This window comes from Psammomys obesus, unplaced genomic scaffold, assembly GCF_907164565.1.
Source record: "Psammomys obesus unplaced genomic scaffold, mPsaObe1.curated_primary_1811, whole genome shotgun sequence".
Lineage (NCBI taxonomy): Eukaryota > Metazoa > Chordata > Mammalia > Rodentia > Muridae > Psammomys > Psammomys obesus.
The window spans coordinates 40,853,333-40,879,370 of NW_026587216.1; the positions used below are offsets into that span (position 1 = coordinate 40,853,333).

Sequence of the window (26,038 nt, forward strand, 5' to 3'; positions counted from 1 at the left end):
CTAAGGGCCTTTAGGCCTCCACTGGGGCCCTCCTCTGCCTGGCATTTGCCTTCCTAGGGCAGACTCTTAGCGGCTAGACCCTGGAGCTCCCAGGTGAAGTTCCTGAAGCAGACAGGGCCCTGGCTTATTGTCTTACTAAAGAGAGGGGAGCGAGTGGGCCGCAGGCATCCTCGTTATTTAGGGCCCAGGAGTGCCCAGAGGTGGTTTGCCTTCAGCATCACTGACCATTGCCCTACACTGGCCAGACAAGCAACTGGTGCCCCGTCCCCAACAGCTAACTCCCTCAGCACAAGGGGTTCTCGAGCCTCGTGCCCACGCTCTGGGCCCCTCACTCAGCCACAGCGGCTGCGGGGATCGGGCTCTTCCCTGGCTTTCTTTCCCCTTCCTTCCCTCGCGGCCGCTGGCCCCCACCCGGCCAGCCCCGGGCCCGCGCTCTCCCCTCCTCCCGCTCGCCCCGGGAGCGCTCGGGCTCCGCTTTGTTGCCCGGGCTTGTTTCTGCCCGGGGCGCGCCGCGGGCCGGGCGCCAGGTCACGTGCGTTAGTGACAACCTCTCGCAGGGCGGCCCCGGGGGCCCGCGCGCAGCCGATTGGTCGGCCCGGGGCTGGCGCGGCTCGGGGCGGAGCCGGGAAGCCGATCAGCTGTTCCGAGAGCTGCACAACAACAAAAGGACCCGGACGGTCCGGCGGCCGCCAGGGCAGCGACCGCAACGCCGGAGCCGGAGCCGGAGCCGGGGCCGCCGCAGCTACCTCAGCGTCCGCCGCTCCGCTCGGCTCACGTAAGTGCGGGCGGGGCGGGCGGGAGGGCGGCGGTTGGGTGGCCGCCTGCCCTGCCGGGCCCTCGCCCACCGTGAGGAGCGCGGCGACGCCGAGGACCCGCGGGTGACGGGAAACCCGCTCCGTTACCCCGAGACCCGCCCCGGCCCCCCCTGACCCCGAGCACTTCCGAGCCTGCACCTGTGGGGAGAGCACTTCCCGCCACCGTCGGGGCCGATCGGTTTGATCACTGGCACTCGGGGTGTGCCAGAGACTGCGGTGGGTTCCAGACACTTCACCTCAGCCCGGCGCGACCGCCCTGTGAGGCCCCAAATTTGCTCATTTAAACGGAGGAAACTTGTGGATACAGAGAGATTGAGTAATTTAAAGGCCACCCAGCTAATTAAAAGGAAGCAGTGTGTACTGTTTGCAGAGGGATTTCACGTGCAGTTCCTTCTATGGTTCCGTGTAATTCAGAGTCGATTAAGGGGGAGCCTCTTTCCACCTGTAACCCCTAAAGACTGCGCGTTCCTGGCTGAAAGAGCCCTTTCAGAATGCTGAGTAGTTTTGCGAGGGGAGTGCGACTCTTTAGTCTTTGGACTAACATTACAAATGCCTCAAGATCTTGAAATCACATGCTTGGTGATTGTAATACTTTTCATTGGCAGGTGAAAACACCAGGCGGCTTTTTCACCCTCAGCCACTAAAATTCAAAACTGCAATTTTTAAAGGCCTTCCTGGAAACTATAGCCTACTATTTTTTTTTTTTTTTTTTACCAATGTCTCTCTTGTTTTCTCATCTTTGTCTTGTTCTTTTCTGCTCCCTGGTGTATTTCTCTTGGGAATGGCTCTGCTTTCAAAAGTCAGGGCTAAACAAGCAATGAGTTACCAACCTAACTGCTCTCTGTTCACTATCTCCAGACTTCAGAACAGGAGGTGGCGCGTCCACAGGGGAATAATCTTGTAAATTAGCTAAATAGAGTAGAGGTGGAATGAGCCAAGACAACTTTCTTGCCTTGTTTCTTCCCTTCCTTCCTTCCTTCCTTTTTCTTTCTTCTTTCCTTCTTCCCTTCCTTCCTTTTCCTTCCTTCTTTCCTTCCTTCCTTTTCCATCCTTCTTTTCTTCTTTCCTTCTTCCCTTTCTTCCTTTCTTTTCCTTCCTTCCTTCCTTTTCCATCCTTCTTTCCTTCTTCCCTTCCTCCCTTCCTTTCCTTTTCTCAGTTCAAAATTTATTTCTGAGTTTCTTGAATCAAAGCCAAGGCTTGACAGCTCCCGCCTGTAATTCCAGTAAGGGAAGGTGGACACATAAGGAGTTCAAAGACAGCCCTTGTTTCTGACCAAAAGAACAAACACTTGTATTAGCATCTTTGTTTTTCTGAAGTAGGAGGTTCTCTCCTTCCATCATGTAGATTTTGGGGCTCAAACTCAGGTCATCAGGCTTGCAGCACACACTCTGACTTGTTGAGCTATCCTCTGGCCCCTGAGAAATATTTTAAAGTTGCTTTTCAATGACATGTTTAGCCAGCTGGTATTTCAAAACTGCTGAGAAGCCACAGCTACATTCATCAAAGTTGTGGGTGTTTTGTTGTTGTTTTTAATTTTAAAATGTTTTTGGAGCCGCCTGCTGGCAGTCAAAACCATTGAAAAGTGCTAGTCTGAAGTTTTTAGAGCCAGGACAGAAGGAGTTCATGTGCAGGGAAAAGCAAGGCACCAGGTTGGCAGGATTCCTGCCCTACTGCTCCTTCCAGATACAGCTCTCTTGCTTTTGAGCAAGTTGTTTTCATTTCTGGGGCTCACTTTCCTCTTCACAGAAAACAGAAATATCTCAACTGCCTGTCACATACCATAAGCATTCTGCAAATTGTAATCTAGTCATCTAGTTACTTAGTAAGTATATCTATGTGTGTGTGTGTCTATGTATGTATATATATATGACCTTTATAGAAAAAAAAAAACCTAATTCCCACATGTGGTAGCAGAAGGCCCAAGTATCCAAAGCCAGCAATTAGGTCCACACCACACCTTCTTTTTCTGGGTATGTATCTCAAAAATGAGAAATGTGTCAGGTGGTGGTGGCACAAGCCTTTAGTCCCAGCACTCAGGAGGCAGAGGCAGAGGCAGGCAGCTCTCTAGGAGTTTGAGGCCAGCTTGGTCTACAGAGTGAGGCATAGGACAGCAAAGGTTATCCTATAACTCAAACAGGGTTTAAGAGAAACCCTGTCTCAAAAATCAAAAACAAACAAAAAAACAAAGGCATGCCAGCAATATCTTACAAACTTAAAAACTCCACTATAGGTTCTCAAAGCAGAATATTCTTAGCCACAAGTAAACTCAGCACAAAACAGTTTTTACTCTTATGATGTGAAAGACAGGATAAAAATAAATGAAAATGGGCCAGATGCTAACAATCATTGAACAAGATGGTGGAACAGAATCCACCCCCATTTTCTCAAAATCTATGATGTGGTCTTTTTCATTTTATTTAAAAAACAAAACAAAAACAAAAACCCCAAACAAAGCCATGTACTTTTTGTAATGGAGCGTGGTGGTATTTTAAAGCAAGCAATCGGTAATGGGTAAATCTGCCTTGATTAATACTTGAGCCTACATAGTTTGTTTTCCTTTCCTACGAAGACCCCTCCAAGTACCTCAGAGTAGCAGGCTGCCTCATTTAGCTTCTCTTGGCCCTTTGCTAAATTCCAAAACTATATTTGTCAGCCTGTTCTCTCGGGGATTCATGTTTTCTCAGGAACTTCCCTTATAGTTTCACTATACCCTAGAGTTGTGACTATAAGTCAGTGACCGTACAGGGAAACTCTGAAGCCCTGCTTTTGCTATTTGTCCTCACACAGAACCTGTTCCTCTCTGGACCTACCATCTCTTGGTAGGTGTCAAAAGGAATAGTGATTTATGAAGGGACATTTTCTGGGTCATCTGTGGGAGTTAAAGTTTAGGAAGATTTCAAGAAGGTGTTTTATTTTTATCACACACACATGCACATAAGTACTTGCAGAGGCCAGAAGAGGGCATGGGATCCTCTGGAGCTGGAGTTAGAGGCACTGTGAGCCATCAGTGGGTGACTGGACTCAAACTCTACTCCTTACTCCTTGGGTAGGGCAGCCAACACTCTGCCTACCTATCTCTTCAGTCCCTAGGATATTTTTCTTTTTTAAACAACAGCATTGTCCTATGTGGATGGTAAACTTCTCATACCTTTGTTAACTATCAAAAACATCATTATATTAACATGTAATTGATGTAAAATAATTAATGATATACTTAATGTTTTCAGTACCAAATCTTTCCAATACATCCCAGTATATACCCTATACAAGTGGCATAATCGGATGTAAAGTCCTCACTGGAAATACGTAAACCATATTTAGGTTTTTTTTTCCCCCCTTTACTTTTAGAATGGTTTGTGGAGTATGCAAGGGAGCAGTTGGCAAGGCAAAAGCTAGAATATTCCCTACCTGGCTCTGTATTTGGTTGATAAAAGTTTATAGTTGAAAAAGGGAGGCTCACATTCCGATGTAAGTGAAAGTTTCCTGAAGTCTGCCTCAAATATCACTTTATTTAAGTGGGTTAAATTTAAAATTCAGGGGCAGGTATAATACGTATACCTTTAATCTCAGGACTGGGGAGGTGGAGATAGTTGGGTCTTCTGTGAGTTTGAGGCCAGTCTAGTCTACATCCAAAGTTCCAGGCTAGCCAGGGCTACAAAGTAAGACCTACTCTTTGTTTTTTGTTTTTGCGTTTTTTTTTTCCAAGACGGTGTTTCACTGTATGGAGTTGGCTGTCCTGGACTCACTTCATAGACCAGGCTGCCAGGCTAGCCTTGAACTCTCGGGATCTACCTGCTTCTGCCTCTCAGAGTGCTGTGATTACAAGTGTGCACCACTGCCTGGTATAAGCTCCACTTTTTATTATTATTATTATTATTCCATTATTTATTTATTTATTATGTATACACTGTTCTGCCTGCATGTCAGAAGAGGGCACCAGATATCATTATAGATGGTTGTGAGCCACCGTGTGGTTGCCGGGAATTGAACTCAGGACCTCTGGAAAAGCAACCAGTGTTCTTAACATCTGAGCCATCTCTCCAGCCCACAACCCCACTCTTTATAATAAAAATAAATAAATAAATTGAAGGACTGGCAAGACAGTTCAGTAAGTGTACACATACACACACTTAAAAATTAAAAACAAAAGGCAAGCAAACAAAATGGGTGAGGTGGTGCATGCCATCCCAGTGCTAGGGAAGCAGAGGCAGGTGGATCTAAGTTCGAGGCCAGCCTGGTCTACAAAATAAGTCCAGGACAGCCAAGACTACAGAGAAACCCTGTCTTGAAAAAATAGTAACAACAAAAATCTTAGCCAGGGGGTGATGGTATACACCTTTAAACCTAGCATTTGGGGAGGCAGAGGTAGGTAGATCTCTTGAGTTCTAGGTCAGCCTGGTCTATAGAGTAAGCTAGTTCCAGGACAGCCAGGGCAACAAAGAGAAACCGTGTCTCAAAAGCAAAATAAACAAACAAATAAATAAATAATAAATAAATAAATAAAAATTAAAGTTTTTTTAACCCAACAGAACAATTTTAAAAGTTAGAAACCCTGTCTCAACCTCCTCCCACCCCCCAAAAAAGTTAAAATTTAGTCTCTTGGTCACAGTAGTAAAAATACATGGGGTAGAGACAGGAGGAGTGGCACAAGCCTGAAATCCCAGCATTTGGAGAGGCAGAGGCAAGTGGATCTCTGTGAGTTCAAAGCCAGCCTGGTCTACAAAACGAGTACAGGACAGCCAAGGCTACACAGAAAAATAAATAAAAATATATACATACACACACATATATTTTCTGTGTGTTCACGCAGGAGCGCGCGCGCATTCTCTCTCTCTCTCTCTCTCACACACACACACACACACACACACACACACACACACACACACACACAGCTTCCGCTGCTAGTTCCTAGGCAGACATTCCCTCTCCTCTTTCCAGGACTCCATTCTGAGCCCAAAGCCCTCAGATATGTCATGTAAATACCAACAGTGACTGTGAGTTGAAGATGAGTTCTTTCCTTCCCATTGCTGGTCCTTGCCGAAACATGGCACCTGGAAATGGCCTCCTGACTTCAAGAAATGAAGAGTATGACTTTTGCTGTGTCTCATGGCTATCTTAAGGAGCAGCCTGTCTGTGGCAGAGTCCAGATATTACAGGCATAGCCACCATCCTGGGTTTGGCTGTAGCCAAAGGGGCAGTTTGCAGCTGCTATATTAACCCTTGACCCAGCCACCTTTCGGGGCTTGTAGTCAACTGATAAGGCCTGAGTCCCAGTAATTTATCCCAGGCAGGATCACAGGTAAAGGACAAGGCTCTCAACGCAGGATGACTGAAGAATTCCCTGTGACATTCTCTCCACTCCACAGCAGCTCTAGTTGATTAGGGCACACAGTAAGACCCTTAGAATCAGGACAATGATGATGGTGGCTCTCTTAGCTCATTCAGCACAGTTTGTACTGGGGCTGATATCTGCCCTCATAATCTAAGATAAATACACTTCCCATTTCTTACATGTTCCAAAGCCTTCATGTACACACAACCTCATAATGACTCATCCTTTGGGTCAGGTAAACTGCACAGTCCACTTTTTCTATCATTTCTCTTGAATTCTATTAGGCTGCAGCCCTCATCATCTGACCATGATATTTCCCAGGTTTCAGGAAAACTGGTTATGCAAGTGATATTTCCTATTTACCCAATTTTAGTAATTAATGGCTGAGGATGATCCATTACAACCCCAGAGTGTCTAAATGTCATTTGTTTGAGATGTGTTACCCTTGTATATAAATAGTTATGGCAGTCTATTCTATACACTGAGAATGGCACCAGGTATTTTAGCAGCACAGCTCAACTATTCTCTTCAAAGTTTTGAAAGTGAGCTGGGCATTGTATCTCATGTATGTAATCTTACCTGATGCAGAAAGATCATTGAGTTCCAAATCCACCAGGGCTACAAAGTGAGACCCTGTCCAAAAAAAGGGGGGGGGGCAAGAGCCCATTTGTCATTCCTCTTGTTTTGCTAGCTCCTAAATTTATACTCCTGACTGAAACCACACTCCCAAACTTGTATTCTTCTGCTTAACATCTCTAGCTCGCATCATGTACTCCCTAAGTCAGCACAGCAGTAACATCCATCCTGTATTTGTGTGGTATCCCTGTTCTCTAGGTGTGTGCCACCACCGATAGGTTTATTTTTTAAAAAACAGAACTTCACTATGTACCCCAAGCTGGCCAAGAAATCTTGATCCTGTTGTCATATTCTGTCAAGTGCTGAGGTTACAGATATATAGCTCCATGCCTAGGTTTCTCTCCTTAATTTCTTCCCTATAAGGTCCTGCAGGAACCGGTCCTGCTTGGCCCCCAGCTTGTTCTTGTGGCCTGCTGAGCAACCTGGACACTGCCATGCTCTCTTATGCAGGCTTTCATAGTGTTCTGCCTGCCCCTTCTCCCCTGCAGATCTTTTCACTTATCCAAGGTCACTTACTGGAAAGCTGCACCAAGGACACCGGAGGACCTTCTAGCATTCTTTCTACTACATTCATAATTGTACTCTTTCACTTCCTGTGTGGTTCTTGTCCACTGCTAGCTCTCCTGTGCTCAGCACTATGCCTTATACATAGTAGATACTAAGTATTTGTAGAATAACAGTTGACCTGTCCAGAGAACTGTCTGACCCTTGCTAAACATACTGCCTGCATAATCTCACTTAACAAAAGAGTAGATCAGCGAGAATGTTGTTGGCCTAGAATGACAGCAGTTAAGAACAGCAGGTAGAAGCCAGGTGTGGTGATGAACACCTGTAGTCCTAGCACTCTAGAGGCAGAGGCAGGTGGACCTCTGAGTTTGAGGCCAGCCTGGTCTACAAAATGAATCCAGGACAGCCAAAGCTACACAGAGAAACCCTGTCTCATAAAAACAAAAAACACAGCAGGTAGATTTAGGCTATTGGTATAGCCAAGAGTCCACAGAACTTGTTGGTAGTTTGGATAAGGGACTGAGTAGCATCAGAATTGGTAGGAGGCTGCAAAAAGAGATAATTTTTAGGAAACAATTAAAAATTCTTTGTGTTCAATTTTTTTATACTATGAGGCAGCCAGGTAGAAATAGTCTGTACCTCTGTGCTTAGCTAAAACAAGCTGGATTTCCTCATTTAGAACTTGACTAGAACTACCTGTGGTAGGAGCCATTATCAACTGAAGTTGTGTAGCTTCCTACATCTTTTTTTATTTTTTATTTATTTTATTTTTCTAAATCTTTTTTTTAAAAACATGGGTCGTATATGTATGGAGGTCTGAGGATAACTTGTATAAGTTGGTTCTTTCCTTCTACTGTATTGGTTCTAGGGATCAAACTTAGGTCATTATGCTTAGAAGTGTCTTTACCCAATGAGCTATCTCACTGGCTCTTTGGTTTTTTTTTTTTTTTAAATGTATAAGGGCTTGCAAGTATGTATATGTACTGTATATATGCCTGGTGCCCTCTGAGGTCAGAAGAGGGTGTCAGATCCCTTGGAACTGGAGTCAACAGATGATAGTGAGCCAACATGTAGATGCTGGGAACTGAGCTGGTCACCTGTAAGAGCAATACATGATCTTAACCATATTATCTTTGTAGCCCCATCTTCCTATGTTTTAAAGTGAGAAAGGGGAAAGCCAGGATTTGAGTGCCAGGTACACACTGACTCCTGAACTACTCCAGAGAATAGTGTTGCCAGCCTCAGTTAAGTTGCTATAGTGTAAATTTCCTCATGCCAATAATAGGACTTGTTTCAAAAGCCAGACTATGCTGTTCTTACATATTTCAAATTAAAGTCATACATGATGAACACAAAACAAGAGGACAATGGGGTAGGTAGGATGAGGGCTTGACATCATGGTGGAAGCAAGAGAGATTGGAAGTAAAGGCCGGTCTTATCTCAAAAACCTCACAACAAATAAAAATAAGTAACCATCTTTTGTTTTCTTTTAGGGATGATGAATCTTCTTGCTCTTCACTGAAGTTGAAGAAACACTGTGCACTTTAATCTTCTGTCTGTGCCATCAGGCCAACTGAAGACCGGGTTTCAGAATCTCAGCTATAAAGATAACCAGCCAAAGTCTCAATCTTGCCTTAACAATGTTTCAGAGACTGAATAAAATGTTTGTAGGTGAGGTCACTACTTCTTCCAACCCAGAACCAGAATTTAGTGAGAAAGAAGATGATGAGTGGATTCTTGTTGACTTCATAGGTAAGGCATACCTAACAACTAATCATTAAAACACAAGTGGCATCCAGCAAAGTTAAGGATAACCTTAAACTCTTGATCCTCCTGCCTTCATTTCCCAAGACTATGATTATAGTGGGAACTCCTGGGGTAAGGGGGATAGCGCAGTCAATAAAGTGCATCTACACACTCACACACCCCCCCCTCATGTACCCTCAAACATGAATGTATACATATATACATAGAAAATGTGAACTCCTAAGTATAACTTTTAAGGCTTAAAAGTAAGTGAGGATATATTTAAAAAAACATTCAGGAACATTTTATGCCAGACAATCCAGTCAGTAAAATGAATTGATGTCAGATTATCCAGTTTTGCAATTCCCAAAGCCTGGTCCAAACAGTAGTGCTTTAACAGAAAACCCTTGTATGAGCAGCAGGAATCTACAGGGCTCATAATATGTTTATTTGCTACAATAGAAAGTCCTATAGCCATTCTTCAATGCCAGTGTGACTGCACACAGAGGGTGGAAATAGTTATAAGCAAATATAAATGCCTTTGTGAGCATCCGTTAATATAGCACTGTCCTTCTTTTTTCTGTTTTATGAACTTGATGGGTGACTACCACACTTGATTGCTCGTCCTCCCATGTGCAATGTGGATCACAATCTAGATACTTGCACTGGTTTCTCAGCAGAGGAAGAAGAGGAAGATGACATCAGCAAAGAGTCCCCAGCAGAACACACTTCAGTCTTCTCCTGTTTACCTGCATCTTTGGAGTGCTTGGCTGACACCAGTGATTCCTGCTTCCTACAGTTTGAGTCCTGTCCAATAGAAGAGAGTTGGTTCATCACCCCTCCCCCCTGTTTTACAGCAGGTGGAGTAACCACTATCAAGGTGGAAACAAGTCCTATGGAAAACCTTCTCATTGAACATCCCAGCATGTCTGTCTATGCTGTGCACAACTCCTGTCCTGGTCTCAGTGAGGCCAGCTGTGGGAATGATGAATATAACTCAAGTGGTCCCAGGTATGTTGTAAGCACTTCACTCTCTGCACAAGCAATCTGCTAAACAAAAATTTTATTTCTACACAGTACAAAGTTAAGGCTTTAGAAGATACAAGAGTAATTGTGTTAGAGATTTACTTAAATAACTTGGTCAGAGCTATAACTGGAGCATGAAGGTCAGGATGGAGTTTTACAAGGTATTAATTGGCTCAGCTGCAGAATAGAGAGCCATCTCACTTATAAACTTATGCTACTGAACGGAAATTTAAAACAGAATATTTCTGATAAGTATATTAGAATGTATTTCTGGTATATCTTATACACTAGATTATTTAAGTTTATCAAATTCCCCTATGTCTCAAAAAATAATTTTTCCTACATATTCTTAGCTAAATCACCTTAAATGGTACTTAATCTTGAAAATCCAACTATGTTCCAAGGGCTGTCCTCAGATTTCACACTGAAGTGATGTTCTCTTATATGGCAGTCCAAAATGGCAGATAGGTGAAGGCCCAGTAAGCTCAAGGAAGGGAAGTCGGTGAAGATTAGTGTGTTCCAAATGAACTTTTCCAAATATTCTGCGGCCTTCATCAACAGAACATTCTCAGGAATACATCTGAGACGATTCTCACCTACAAAAACCATGTCTTCTCCATCTCTGCTTAGAGTCTGGCTAATCCATCATGCGTGTCAGAGGAACATGCCTGGTAACATTCTGAATGTTGCCACTGACTTATTCTATCTTGTAGGTAGAGCATTTGGGTGACTGGACCCTTTGTAGGACTGCTCTGTCATCCAAAGGGCTCCTTTTGGATGGTTCAGACTGTGACTCCATTGGACCACTGTATACAGCTGTTTTCCATCTATGGAGTAGAAACAAAACCCTGGCAATGCTAACCTTTCTAGAGTCGCTACCCTCTTAAGTCTCAATATTACAGATGCACTTTAGCAAGGCTAAATACATTTCCTCTTTCTCACACCAAAAGTCATGTTTTTATATAGTCACATAAGGCCAGGCCTAAACTGGGACTTTTTAAGTGGCAGTTTATTGAAAACCATAATTTTGCCAAGTTAGGTGTTCTTGGCATCCCAACGAAAATTTAAAATATAACTCGTTTGGAGGTGCTGATTTAATTGCTTTATAGTTGCCTTAAGTGTATTTCAAGTTTTTTGTTTTGAGACAGGGTTTTTCTGTGTAACAGCCCTGGCTGTCCTGAACTCACTTTGTAGGCCAGGCTGGCCTTGAACTCACAGAGATTTACCAGCCTCTGCCTCCCGAGTACTGGGATCTAAAGGCATACACCACTTCTTCAGTTTTTAAAAGTTCTTTCCTACTGATTCTGATTGCACCTCTGAAGAATCCTATGCAAGAATTTAACATGATTAGGGGCCAGAAAGATGGCTCAGTTGTTAAGAGCAGTGGCTGCTTTTTCAGATGACCCAAATTCAATTCCCACCATCCATATGGCAGAGGATGACTGTAACTTCAGTCTCTGGGGATGACTCCATCTTTTGGCCTCTGTGGGTACTGTAGGTATGTGGTACACAGATTTACATGCAGGCAAAACATTCATACACACGATACAGAAATAAGTAAAATCTTTAAAAAAAAATGGTCATGTTAAATTTATTTACTGGCATTTGATACTTTTCAGTACTACAGTACATTTGTATGTATGTGTATAATTGACAGCTTTGCAAAATAATGTATTATAACAGACATGTATTGCCAAACATTTAAATATGCAGAAATCTTAAATTTTGAAGTGACATCCCTCGCAATCCACAGATGAATACTATTAACACCCCAGGCTTGTCCTGAGTTGTTTTTACTATACGGGCTCATACCAGTACCCATTCACCCACACTCTGAACCCATTTGGGGGCATGCTTTTTAAACTATTTTATTAGACACGATATCCATCATTGTGTTTCAGCAAATTTTCACTTTATCTGCTTCCCAAGTCATAAGAGCATACCTTAGAGTGTTTCATCAGCTTTATCCAAACCAGTGTCTGTGCACTGTATCAAGGGCTTAAGTGTTTGCAACTTAATGCCCCAAGTTGGTTTTGCATTCCTATGTTTTAAGTATTAACATGTAGGACCAACAAACATAATTTTTCATAATTGAATTATCAAAGGCAAGGCATGGTGGTACATGCTTGTAATCCCAGCATTTAGGAGGGTGAGGCAGGGGGATCACAAGCATAAGGACAGCTTGGCATGCATAGTGAGCTACTGTCTCAAAGGGGATTTGTGTTTATGTGTATTTTTAAATCAAGGTAGAACCGTGTGTTACCAAAATGGCAAGACTATTTATATAATAAACAGTCTGTGCTTTCTGAACAAGCAATAAACTATGTCTTTCAAATATGCTACTTCCATTCTGTCTGTCCTCGGGGATATTTGTATAAGCCATATGAGAATGAAGCTAAGTACTTATAATGGCTCTGAGTGTATGTTTTATTGCATTGCAACCTTTATAAATATTGTTTGTGAAGGTTTATGAGCAACCATCATTTTAAGTAATATGTATCTTCTATTGCCCATAATAAATCAGTCTTAATAAAGAAAAATGACCATGTCCTAGTAGTAAAATTTAAATGGCATTTTAAATCTTACTATGATTTAATAGTTCACCATTTAACATTTGTAGGGCCAGGAAAAGCTGCTTATAAGACTCACGGGCACAGAGTAAGTATGTTCACTTTGAGACTGTATGATCTATGTTATCAGGCTGAGCAGGGAGACTAGGAGTGCAAATGCCCGCCTTCTAAAACTTACTGAGTTTATATTAACGTTTTTCTATTTGTTGCTTCTTTCTTTTTTCTTTTGTTTCCCCTACTGATCAAGCCCAGGGCCTGCCTGTACATACTAGACAAGCACTCTACCACTGAGCTGCATCCCAACCCTCGTTCATTTCTTAATGGAATCTGTTTCAGTTCTACTCTGCATGTGTGTACATGCATATAAACATAGTTTCCTCAGATCAGTTTAGACAAAATATGTAACAGCCCTTCCTGAATAAAATAACTGGTAAAAATCTTAAAACTCAGACTGGGATATTGCTCAGTTTATGGAGTGCTTGCCTGGTGCAAAAAACCTAGATTTGGTTCCAGTGAATAAACTGGATGTGGTGGTGCACAAGTGGTGGAACCCAGTCCTTGAGGGGGAGAGGTGGTAGGATCAGAAGTTCAAGGGAGCCTGAAGCCAGTCGGGGCTGTCATCATCATCCTCATTATCACAGTTATGCTGGGAATATAGCTCACTGGCTAACTGTGCAAGAGGCCTGAGATGAATACACAGCACTGCAGAAAACTGTTATGTGTTAATATAGTTTAGACTAATTTGATTTGTTAGGCTTTTAGTATAGAAAACACAACAGTCTTACTATATTCAACCATGTTCTAAGATAATGTGGGGGTTTTTTGGTTTGGTTTGATTTTTGGTTTTTGAGACAGGCTTTCTTTGTGTAGCCTTCGCTGTCCTGGAACTAGCTTTGTAGACCACACTGGCCTCAAACTTACAGAGATCCACCTGCCTCTGCCTCCTGAATGCTAGAATTAAAGGTGTGCCACCACAACCTGGCTTAAGATACAGGTCTTGAAATACTGCCATACACATGTCATTCCAAAATACATCTTTCTGTGGTATAAGGAAAAACAAACAAAACAACCTGACGTGTGTAATAGGCATTGATTTCTTACCTAGGAAATGTAAAGCTGGTGGAATATCCTATGTACAATTCTGTGATATGCAGACTCACATGCTACTTAGGACATTTATTTGTAGAAATCAGCTGTGAAGGTGCTGTTGGTATAAATGCTTTTTAGTCAATCAAATTTTAAATACTATAAGAATGAAATAGATAATATCTTCAAAACAGCCAAAAGCAGGGTGTGGTGGCTCACACCTGTAATTCCAGCACTTGGGAAGCTGAGGCAGTACTATCAGTAATTCAAGGCCAGTGCTGCCTACTTGATAAACTGGAGGCCATCCTGAGCTACGTGAGATTCTGTCTCAGAAAACTAAACAGAACTGTAGATGTTCAATAGACGTCAGTTCTCCTCATGGAGAACCGTATTAAATTTACTCAGCATGAAGCACATTTTTTAATATACAGCCCATTTAGCCATCTCTGGACAATAACAGCCTAGGTTTCTATTAAAAGTTAACCTTTCAGCTAGGAGTTATGACACACATTTGTAATCCTAAAACTTGAGAGGCTAAAGCAGGAGGATGGTGGACTTGAGGGTAGCCTGTCTCACTTCTACCACTAAAAGCAAATGCAGTCACAAAACATAAATCTGTCCATCAGCCATGAGACACCTGCACTTACCCAACCAGACAAATGAATATAGAAAATCAAATTACTAAGTAACCTTTTTAGTAATGTAGTCTGTTATTGATAAACTCCACTTTGATCTGTTTCAGAATAGAAGCCCAAAGTGAAATGGAAAAACACATTCACTGCTGTGTTGCAGCACTTGCTGCTCAGGCAACATTTTTGGAACAACCCAAGAGCTTCCGCCCTTCCCAGTGGATAAAAGGACACAGTGAAAGACAGTCTCTAAACAGAAATGGCCTTCGTCGCCAGAACCTTACCAGGGATTGCCACACTCGACAAATCAAGCACAGTGGCTGGGTGGTTCAGCAGCCCTGTCCACGCCAGTACAATTACTGAGAAGGTTGAGTTCTGCTGGTTGGTTTCCTTGGGTTTGCGCATATGTGTGCATACAATGAAAATGCTGTCTTCTTCCAGCCACCTGAAGACCAATTGCCTAGTGTATCACTGTGTTTAGGCACTATCACAACCAGATTTTTGTGCTGTATACCACAAAATGCCTTGCTCCTGACAATTACTTTTTAAAAAACCTTTTCAGAATACTTTTGGAAACATATCAGTACAGTTACAGTGTTTGGGGTTGTCTTTAAGTGCAGTAAGGTGTATATATATATATGAGTTAGTCAGCATCTTTTCAATTTCATTTATTTTGTATTATTTAATCTTTTGTGTAAGCAAAAATTTATTCTCAGGGTCAGTCATATACTTTATTGACCAGTACTTGACAGTCTTTTTCTGTATACAATGAGTACATTTTTACACACTAACATGAGCATTAACAGGTGATTATTGCCATGGATATAATGGAATTAATGGCTGAGCTTAACTTTTGAAAGAAAACTTGACATATTTCTGTATGTATGGTTCTTTCCTCCCCCCCCCCCCCCCCCAGATTAGTCATTGCAGTTCATTGTGGAATTCAGGTACATTAACTCTGGTGAACAATACATTAAGTAATTCTGATATGACTCCACGAAAGGTACAGGTACTTATTACAGCTGTCATGGACAAAAGCACTTGTCTACTATGCAAAGGGAAAAATTAAAGCTGTGAGAGGATGTCTGGAATCTGTAGGTAGCCCACAGAGCAGTCAGTATTTGGAGCAGTCAGTGTCTACAGTCTTAACTGCCAGCTTAGCTGGCAATGCACACGTGCTCACCCAGGCACACTCAGTGACTTCATGCTCATGTCTGCCCTAAGAAAGTGAGAGATAAGAGTGGTGACTCCTTAGATATGGATTTGTCCTCCCAAGTGAAAGAATTGGAGACATGGGACTTCTGGAGGCATCTGTTTATAAAATGAAGCTGATGGGTTAATTCCACAAGCTTTCATTTTTTAACTTCACAGTATCTTTAACCACTTTGGCCTGTTTCCTCCACAGCAGGGTAGTAATAACACTTACCTCCCTCACAGAGTTGTGGGATTATATACTGATTGGAAGTGGGGCTGTCCAAACTGAACTTTGGGTGAACTTCCAGGGCCTTTCTATTGAACCTCATGGTGGGAGACTATGGCACTTTTTTTGCCATGATGATTCTTTAGGGTTGGTGCTAATGAGGCCAGGGTACAGGGTTCCACTCATGGGCCAGTTAACGTGATGCAGAGGAAAGTTCATTTTCTTACCTCGAACTGGCTACTTTTGCAAACCAGTTTTGATGGATTTTGATGAGCCATCCATAATTGCAACCAACTTTCTGGAAAATTAAAAACTATTTACAGCTTATAGCACATTCTACTGAAAATAATACCATTGCCTGTGTAATCAAACAGCTCATTTTCCTATCCCCTCTGCAACCCTCGTTAAACACTTGTTCGTGAAATAGTATCAAGGGAAAAAGCAGCATACTGTTATGTGAAGTATTACCCTGTAGCAGCTGCAGGGAACCCTGGGAGACTTTCAGGGAGGAGCAGGGCTCTTGGATGAGGCTGAGCATTTAGAGCTGAGTCAGATGGTGAGGGGTGTCTCTTTAAAACAGGAATCTAGAGTTCTCTTTTTCCTTACGCATTTTCCATATCAGCTTCCCCTTTTATTTATTTGTTTTCTAGTTAAGGGGCCAAGTCTGTAAAGTCTGTCAAACTGGGAAGTTATTTGTTACTTTATGTGTTCATGGAGGTGTGCATGTTTTACATGTTTGTTATAGGGTCATATATTGGTAACTTGAAACTAGACCAGCTATGTGTCTTTTGGACCCAAGTTCTGAATACATGTAGCCTTCCTCCTGCTCCCTTACATCACAAGTAAACTGTGTCTCATAAGCTGGAAGTTCAGCCATCAGAATTTATTTGGTCGGCATGAACTGGTTTGTATATTAAACTGCAGCGCTTTGTTTTTGTTTTTTTTTTTAAACAAAATTTTGACCCAAATTTGTTCATCCCTTAAGTACATCTACATCTCTTTCAGTTACTGACTTTTCATTTGCCTTGTGCCTACTGTTTTTGTCTGGTCCCTGAAAACCAGCAAACATTATTACTAAGATTTTTTTTTTTTAGGGTTAAGATTACCATAACACCTACAGTAGGTGGCACATGGTGAATTCTGTGTAAGAATCTAAAGTTTATGTCTAAAATTGGCACATGTAACAATTGAAAAAGGTTACACAACTCAAGTTTTTGGTCATTAAGTGTTTTGTTAGGCAATTACTGTGTGTCTAATAATACAAAACAATTTTAACCTGTTAAATATTTTTTTGAAACATGGCCAAAATGCATTTTATGAGTTGAGTACTCTATCATCATTTTGCTATTGTAAACTACTAGTAGTTTACAGTGTACTTCAGAGCATTAAAAGTATAAGCAGTAAGAAGACCCCAAGAGTTGGGCAAGTAGCTTAGTGGTAGAGGACTTGCATTTGCAAAGTCCTGTGTTCCATCCCCAGCACTGTAAAAAAACAAAAACAAAGAAGCAAAACTCTAGAATTTAGTAGCACCAACCATTTCTCAACTGATAGCCTAGAATGTTGCTTACAAAGTCTAGGATACACGGCGTGCATCAGCCATACATTTGGAGTATGTGTTTCCTGAGTTATATTCTGCACTGTATATAGATGCTCGTTCACCATATTTATCTTTTGTGGCAATTTGTATTTGTATGGTTGTGTAGGTGGGAAACTTTTTGCAGAGATACAAAAAGGTTGACTTTTTACTTCCCACTGCAGGAAGTTTAAAAACAAAGCATTAACTTTCTGTACTTTTTTTTTTTTTCTAATTTCCACGCAGATTGCTTTTGCTTTATTAGTTCTTTGGTTCTAGCAATAAGAGTATGCTTGCTTAAAAGTTGCAAGGACTCATGTGCCTGCCTGTTGTTTTCGCTTCTCAAATCTGTATGGATTTGCAGCCTTCATTTTTGTTAAAATCTGAATTGATTTGCTGTTTTACTCCATCCTCACAGAGGCATACAGTCTTTGTATACTCTTTAAAAAGAACAAAAAGTAAGGGAGGTTATCTCCTTTATCTTCATTTTGAGTTTGAAACAAAAGTTATGAAGGACTACAACCAGAAGATAAGACATTTAAATAGACTAGTGGGAAAAGTGTCTACCTTTTTTTTTTTCTTTTTCTGTTTTAGAAACACTTAAGAGACTGCTCCTTGTACTGGGAGATACTAGTATATATGCGCCTTGGAATTATTCTTTTGTAAGGCCTGTAGAAACTATTAGTTTTAAAGAAGTCTTTTAAAGTTAGGTGGTTTCATGCCATCAGCCTCTGATGTATTATAAATGGCAACCCTACCTACCTAATTCTAATGCTGAAACTTTTTACATGAATGCTTGCCTATTTAACAAATCCACACACGACAGTGTTGTCTACTTTGTCGTAGTCCAGTTTCTCTTGAAATGTGACACAACTCAAGTGGCTTAGGTGCAGAGAGACACCAGAAATTAGATGCAGAAAGGCATAGGTTGCAGAGGCACCAGGAAAAGTGTCTTTTCTTACTGGCAACAGTATCCTGGATGTGGAAGAGAAGGTACTATTCAGAGGAAGGCAGCTTAAATGGATGATGTTCTGTGTATAAGTTTCCTTGTGCTATTGAAAATGTTTCTAATTGTTAAACGCCTAATTTGGCTCTATACTTGCCTGACATTTTACTATTGTTTTCTAGGTGGACTTGTAAAAACCAAATGAGGTTAGATGTGTGTATTTGGGGTCTCAGGTGTGTGTGTGATTTTGTTTTCCTACAGCAGTTTTAAACTTTAGTCAATAATTATGTGTGTTATTTTTAAGAAGTGGCTTTATTTTTCCTCTAGTAAAATTGTGAACACATTTGCCTTCTGGGGGCGGGGTATGAGCTATGGATACTGAAAAGTACTGTAGGTTATACTATGTGCCTTCATAATGTGTTTATGGCACAATTTTTTTCTCTCTCAACAACTTGAAACTTAAAAGGGACATTTTGGTTAGGTTATATATACTGTACATCAATCTATGCATAAACGGCAGCTTGTTTTCTTGAGCCACTAATTGTTTTTCTGTTTTTATAAATTTTTTTATACTGATTGGGTCAGAGATGGTCAGTTTTATACATAATAAACAGCACAGCATTTTGCCAAAAACACGTAGCATTGCTTAAACATTGTGTATTAACACCAATTCTTTGTAATGGGTTCAGTAGTGCATTTTGCACTGCCCTGAGTTACATTTTTTTAATCTGTCAGTAAATAAAATGTCCTTTAACTTAACATGTGTTGGATTCTTTTATTTTGGTCATTACTCTTGAAAGTAACACAACTTAGCTAAAACACTTGCTGTCTAGTATTCCTTGGGCAAAAAGTTGTTTAATATGCGCTGTATAGACTTTTTAGAGGCATGGTGGTGAACACCTGTAAGCTCAATATTCAAGAACTGCTGAGTCAGGAGCACTGCTGCTTCAAGTACAAGGCGAGCTTGGGCTACAAAGCAAAACCCTATCTTTTTTTTAAAGCCTTTGTTTATACATTTACATCATACAAAGTTTTCCATCTAAAGTGAAAAGTTATTTAAATAGAGAGGAATGTAAGGGTGATTTCCAACTAGTACTTTTTCCTTTAACCAATCTATTCTTTCTTTTGAGGAGAAAGGTGAACGGGTGTTTAACTTACACATATGTCTGTGTATCATTTGCATGCAGTACCCACTGAGGCCAGAAGATGATGATGGACCTCATGGGACTAGAGTTACAGACAGTTGTAAGCTGCCATGTAATCAAACCAGGTCCTCTGGAAGATTAACCAGTGTTCTTAACCACTGAGCCATCTCTTCAGCCCCAAAGTTAATTTTCTACGACAGTGAGATAGCTTATACTGGTTGTCTTAGAGTTTTATTGCTGTGAAGAGACATCATAACCAAGGCAACTCTTATAAAGAAAAACATTTAAGGCGCTGGAGAGATGGCTCAGTGGTTAAGAGTACTGTCTGCTCTTCTAAAGGATCCAGGTTCAATTCCCAGTACCCACATGGCAGCTCACAACTGTCTGTAACACCAATTCCAAGGGATTTGACACCTTCACACTAATGCACATGAACAAAATTAAATTTTTTAAAAAAGAAAAAAAAAACATTTAATTGGGGCTGGCTTACAGTTTCAGAGGTTTAGGCCATTATCACCACGGTAGGAAGCATGGCAATGTCCAAACCTGAACGGTGCTGGAGAAGGACCTCCAAGTTCTACATCTTGATCTGTAGGCAGGAGACTGTCTACACTGAGCAGAATGGACCTTGAGCACAGGAGACCTCAAAACCCGCCCCCAAAGTGACACACTTCTAACAAGCCAACACCCACTCCAACAAGGCCACATCCTAATAGTGCCACTCCCCATGGGCCAAGCATTTAAACTCATAAGTCTACAGGAGCCAAATCCATCCAACCACCCATACTGGTCTGTTATTTTTCAAATTAAGGTAGAGATAAACTTGTACTTGAAGGACCAGTCCTTTAAAAGGGAAGAATTTACTTCTAATATGAAAAAAAAAATTCAAATTTTCATTAGTTTTTTTTTTTTTTTCTGTGTATGCATGTTATGTGTTTGTTAGGGGAGGGCAGAAGCTTGAACACCAAAAGTTAATGCTGGGTGTCTTCCTCAGTGGCTCTCTGCTTTATTTTGCTGAGGCAGGATCTCACATGAACTCAGAGCTCTCCAGCGATTCTTGACCCTGTCACAACTACCTAATATTTATGTGGGTGCTGGGGTTCTTAGCGCCAGTCTTCATGCTTGCAAATCAAGCACTTTACTGAGCCATCTTCACAGCTCTCAGTCTTGCTTTGTTGTTGAATAGTTTATCAAAAAGGACGTGTTCAAAAATTACCTCAATAAACTTTGGTCTAAAAGCTTTAAGTAAATGTAACATTTAACTAAATTAAAGTCTGTCATATTTAAATTAAAAAAAAAAAAAAGGAGAAACCCATTTTATCAGTTCAGCATTTACTACCTCCCAAAAATAAGACACTGGCGATAGGAGTAGACTACAGACTGTGGGAACAGAAAGGTGTGTGTGAGCTGGAGTGGAGGTGAAGGCATGAGGAGGGAAAAAGGATGCTGGCGATTACTACAGGCTTCTGGAGATAACAAGCAGAGCACACTGGTTTAGAGTACCTCTGTATGCCAGCCCTTTAAAGCCAAATTACAGAATCAAAATTACCCATCAAATTTTTGGCAACTATACTCAAGAGTTCATTGTCCTAACAATAGAGAAATAAAAATATTTTATTCAGTGATCTCATATTCTAAAACCATCCCCTGGAAAAGTTTACATGGGGGAAACGATTAGGGGTTAAAGAGTTGACCAGGCCTTTTCTGAGCTAAACCAAGCTTCTGAAATCACAACAGAGCCTGACCTGGTGGCACAGGGCCCCAGACCCCACCCTGCACCAGCATGTCTGGAAATACTGAGGGGTCAAGGTAGCTCACAACCAAGCACAAATCCCAGGGGACTCAAACAGCATTCAAATGATCAGAAAGTATCATCACTTGAGGGCATCTTTTTCTGAGGAGCCTGGACTGTGTCACTGCAGGGAGCCACTGCAGGGTTATGTTGAATACCTTGTTAAACTGTTTCTCAGTTTTCGTGGAGCTTGGTCATACATACTTCCAATCCCAGAACTTGGGAGATGGAGGAAGGCAGGAGGATCAGGGTCTCAAGGTCATCCTTGATCCATAGCAGACTGAGGCTTGAGGCCAAAACTACATTTTTAAGTGTTTAAGAGTCAATATTTCATTCTGATTCATTCAATCATATTTCATTAATTCAGAAAAAATCAGATGTTCACTTATAGCAAGTCTGAAATATTGAAATTAAGAAATAACTTTTTAAAGATTTATTTATGTATATGAGTGTTCTACCTGCATGCACACCTGTATGACAGAAGAGGACATCAGATCACATTATAGATGGTTGTGAGCCACCATGTGGTTGCTGGGAATTGAACTCTGGAAGAACAAATAGTACTCTTAACCACTGAGCCATCTCTCCAGACCCAAGAAATCACTTTCAAAAGGAAAACTGTTGTTGTTTTAGGGAGAGGGACAGTTGGACAGGGTCTCAATATATAATCCAGCCCAGCCTCAAACTTGTGGCCCTCTTCCTTCCTCTGTCTCCAAGTGCTGGAATTTAGAGGTATACACCAAATCTAGCTCAGAAGAAAGCCTTACTGACCTGAAAATATTGGATAAACGTGCTAGAGAATGTCAGTTTGCAGCCCGAGAGTTATACAGAAATGCCTAAGGGACTACTTGCCTAAACTTTTATTAACTTGCATTTAACAAACAAACCTAATAGAGTAGAGATGTTAACTCATTTGGCAGAGTGCTTGCCTAATATGCACAAAGCCTGGACATACTGAATAAAGTTGGATATGGAGGTACATGCCTATAATCCCAGGACTGGGGAGGTGTAGGTATGATCACCAATTCAGATTCTGATTCTTAGAACAATGTGGATTGCTCTTGTTCACCTTGCCATAGAATCAGAGTGATAAAACATTAATTCTTTTTCTTTTTTGAGACAGGGTTTCTCTCTGTAGCCCTGGCTGTCCTGGACTCACTTTGTAGACCAGGTTGGCCTTGAACTCATAGCGATCCATTTGCCTCTGTCTCCCAGAGTGCTGGGATTACAGGCATGCGCCACCATGCTTGGCAAAACATTAATTTTTATGGCATAGCATGTACTACCAAACAAAGATGTTTCATGCTTTTAACTAAACTGACTTGTGAACTAGAGGTACAGCTTACTGGTGGGTCAGAGTCCTTTTCTACTATGCAGGAGGCCCTGAGTTTGGACTGCAGCACTGCCAAAAAACAGCAACAAGAATGACCCATTTCTTACAGATTTAATGTTTCTTTTTGTTGTTATTACAGTATGTGTGTATATTTATGTAAAAGTGCTTGCCATGAAAGCTCGACAATTTGAATTCAATCTCTGGATCCCACAGTGAACAAGTGAACAGACTCCTATGACTGCCACAAGTGTGATGTGGCACAGGCCTTTAATCCCATCACTTCAAAAATCCCATCACTTCAAAGGCAGAGGCAGGTGGATCTCTGAGTTTAAGGCCAGCGTGGTCTACAAAGCGAGTTACAGGACAGCCAGAGCTATACAGAGAAACCGTCTCAAGAGGAAAAAAAAAAAAAAAAAAAAAAAAAAAAAATCAGTCCATAATTCTTTATTTGCAATACTCAAGTGTGAAAAGCCCTTAAAATTAAGATCCCCTCCCCCACTAGGTTTGGCAACAAACTTAATGCTCTCCCCCCAAAAAATTCCATCTTAACTCACCTAAAACTCAGTTGTCACATTTTCTTTGTCTCTTCTGTGTTGACATTCTATTGTTGTTTCTGTAACCATGAAAGTATTAAATAGAGTCAATGACAGGGGTTGGGAGGACTGAAGTGATGGCTCAACAATTAAGCGCACTGGCCAGTTTTCCAGAGAACCCATCCATACAGAGCCACACAGCAGCTCCAGCTGTAACTCCAATTCCAAAGGGTCTGACGCCCTCTGCTGGCCTCAGAGGGCACTGCATGTATGTAGTGCACAGTGCAGGCAAAACACTACCATTAAAAAAAAAAGAAAAACAAACAAGCGAAACCGAAAAGAGGGTCTAGAGAAATGGTTCAGTTGGTAAAGCACTTAGCATGTGAGCATGAGGAACCCCAGCATCTACAAAGGCGTGCAAAGGTGGTGTAAACTGTGGATAGCAGGTCCTACTGGCTTACCTGGCCAGCCAATGTAGCCAAATTGGCAAGCAGTATGTTTAATGAAAGACTGTTTCAAATACTAAGGTGGAAAGCAAATGAGGAAGACATCCACCTCTGCACATGCACATCCCTACTATACATACATACATACATATACATGTATGTGTGTGTGTGTGAATATATATGCACTTTTTTTTAACTAAAGAAAATCACTCCTGTAATTCCAGCACTTACGGAGGCAGAGGCAGGTGGATCTCTGTGAGTTTGAGGCTATCCTGATCTACAAAGTGAGTCCAGGATAGCCAAGGCTACAGAAAAACCTTTTTAAAATTTTTTTTTAAAGAAATGTTGTATTTGGCTATGGAACATTACTTCAGGCTCTGCTGGGCTATCAAGAAACATACGGCATGTATACATTCATTTATGCTCTTTCAGGCATCTTACAAACTCGTAATTCTAAAACTTATCCAGCTTCCAAATTTTCAGATTACACTTTGTAAACTTTTCCTCAGAGAGCAGCCAGGCCTGGTGGCACAGGCCTGAAATTCCAGCTACTTTAGACGCTCCTGGAGGTGAGGTCCTAGCCTCTCTTACCTCTGCCACTATTCTAGTTCTTTCTTGGCTTCTTGGAGAGCAGTTCTAGTATTGTTGACACCCAATCTAGGATGAAAAAAAAAAAAAAACAGAATTATAGATACCTCCAGGGAAGTGATATGAAATGAAATTCTCTGGCCCATCAGTGATGTTCTATAACTGAGAGTACAAGTATACATGCATGAAAAGTCATAATGAAACCCATTATTTTGTACAAGTAATAAATGTTAATAAAGTGGAGGAAAAAGGTGAAAAGCAATTGAGAAAGACAACCAATGTTGACTGCCTCTATACACATGTACACATACACACGTAAAAATAACTTTTGTTCACCTGATTTAATTGTCTCTGAGGCTTACTGCCTGCCTCCATCTGCTAATAGAGGTCTGCCTAGTCCTAGAGGCTTTGAGCCTCCATACAATCTAACCTAGGCCTAGGATGTTTTCAGCCTCTGAGACTTGCTGCTGATTAAGATCACCCTTTCTAGCTCTTTCTGAACTCTGGCTGGCTGGTTCAACTCAGCTGTTCTGGCTCAAACTCCTCTCTACGTCTAATCTGGCTTCTCTCTGTTTCTCACTGATTTGTTGATTGGCCTCAAACTAACTCTAGCAATCTGTTCTAATCATCTGGCTCCTTCTCATTCTCTGGCTTGTTCTGTCTTCACCTGTGTCTAGCTTGTTCTCTCTTTAACCTCCCTTTGTAAAACTCTCCTCTGAATTCCACTAACTGAACGGCCATCAACTCAACTCTACCGCACCACCTATTCAACTTATTGCCTCAACTCCTGAACAGAACTGACTAGAATTTAGATAATCTGCCTGCCTCTATCTCCTGAGAGCTGGGATTAAAAATGTGTACCATCTCACCTGGATCTAAGCTTTTCTTTACCTGAAACTTGCTCTATACCAGGCTGGCCTTGAACATTTAAGTTGTCCAAAACAAATTCTTTTTTAGAAAAGACTTATTTATTATGTATACAGTATTTTCCTACATGCAGGCATGTAGGCCTGCATGTCATTATAGATGGTTGTGTGCCACCATGTGGCTGCTGGGAATTGAACTCAGGACCTCTGGAAGAGCAGCCAGTGCTCTTAATCTCTGAGCCATCTCTCCAACCCCCAAAACAAATTCTTGATTTCATCATGTTGATAGCAAGACACAAACGCTCACCTCTGACTAGCCTTTGACTCCATTTTGTCTGTGGTTGACACCTATTGATTACAGGCATTCAGCTCTACCTCTGACATATATACTGGATTGGGCACTTCATCATTTCCCAGTAACCCTCACTCTCACTAGACTAGTCTTCCAACTAGACCCCACTTGTGTTTTCTGCTTGGGACTATTCTTCAAACAATGCAGATCCTTATCGATCTCTCCTATTAGCATCTCCCCTGCCCACTTCACCAATCATACTGCTCTCCTTGTTGTCCAAGTATGGTGGGGTCTTTGGGGCTGGTCATTTCTCTACCTAGAACAGTCCTCCTTATCTGTACAACATGGTCCAACTTCAGAGTTCTCTGCTCAAACGTTATACCAGAGGCCTTCACTGAAATCCAACACAGCACATGCCACACCCAGCTTACTTTCCTTCTTAGTCACCACTACTGTACATATGTTTGTCCTTAACCTTTCCTGACTAGAACTGTGTTCCAAATGGTCAAAAAAATGGATACTAGCATCTGTTGTAGTAATGAATTCAAGAGCAAAATGTTTCTGCTTCCTTCCCAGGTCACTGCCCTCTAAGATAGCATCTTTATTTTTTCCTCAGTGCTTAGCAAGATATCCACTTATTATGTGCCCTTCCCCATGGAATGTAAACTCTATGGGCAAAAATCATTTTGTCTTTAAAAAAATGTTGTGTGTGTGTGTATTTATACGCGTGTGCATACACTGACCTCTGTGTCAGAG

General features: G+C 41.5%; 1 protein-coding gene and 1 long non-coding RNA gene across 4 annotated transcripts; one reads left to right on the forward strand and one right to left on the reverse strand.

Moving 5' to 3' along the window:
* The first annotated feature begins 685 nt into the window (after positions 1-685).
* Tp53inp1 (tumor protein p53 inducible nuclear protein 1) lies at positions 686-19,046 on the forward strand. Of its 2 annotated transcripts, XM_055603206.1 has the most exons (5): positions 686-775; positions 8,785-9,043; positions 9,694-10,048; positions 12,684-12,721; positions 14,462-14,541. In XM_055603206.1, exons 2-4 carry the CDS (start codon positions 8,932-8,934, stop codon positions 12,703-12,705), a joined length of 489 nt encoding a protein of 162 aa, XP_055459181.1. In that variant the 5' UTR covers positions 686-775; positions 8,785-8,931; the 3' UTR covers positions 12,706-12,721; positions 14,462-14,541. The 2 variants fall into 2 exon arrangements, with proteins under 2 accessions (XP_055459181.1, XP_055459180.1); XM_055603205.1 differs by lacking the exon at positions 12,684-12,721 and having other exon boundaries at positions 14,462-19,046.
* Positions 16,002-24,195, reverse strand: LOC129673442 (uncharacterized). 2 transcript variants are annotated; one of them, XR_008719662.1, is made up of 3 exons: positions 24,128-24,195; positions 23,112-23,170; positions 16,002-16,066 (listed from the first exon to the last, which is right to left on the reverse strand). It is a non-coding gene; the product is annotated as an uncharacterized LOC129673442 (long non-coding RNA). The 2 variants fall into 2 exon arrangements; XR_008719663.1 differs by lacking the exon at positions 16,002-16,066 and adding an exon at positions 22,659-22,947.
* Positions 24,196-26,038: the final 1,843 nt, after the last annotated feature.

Bases quoted from the DNA above. Each gene is read 5' to 3' on its own strand.
- Tp53inp1 (XM_055603205.1), top strand. From the start codon at position 8,932: ATGTTTCAGAGACTGAATAAAATGTTTGTAGGTGAGGTCACTACTTCT. The intron at 9,044-9,693 runs GTAAGGCATACC...ATCACAATCTAG, and splicing joins GATTCTTGTTGACTTCATAG to ATACTTGCACTGGTTTCTCA. The intron at 10,049-14,461 runs GTATGTTGTAAG...GATCTGTTTCAG, and splicing joins TATAACTCAAGTGGTCCCAG to AATAGAAGCCCAAAGTGAAA.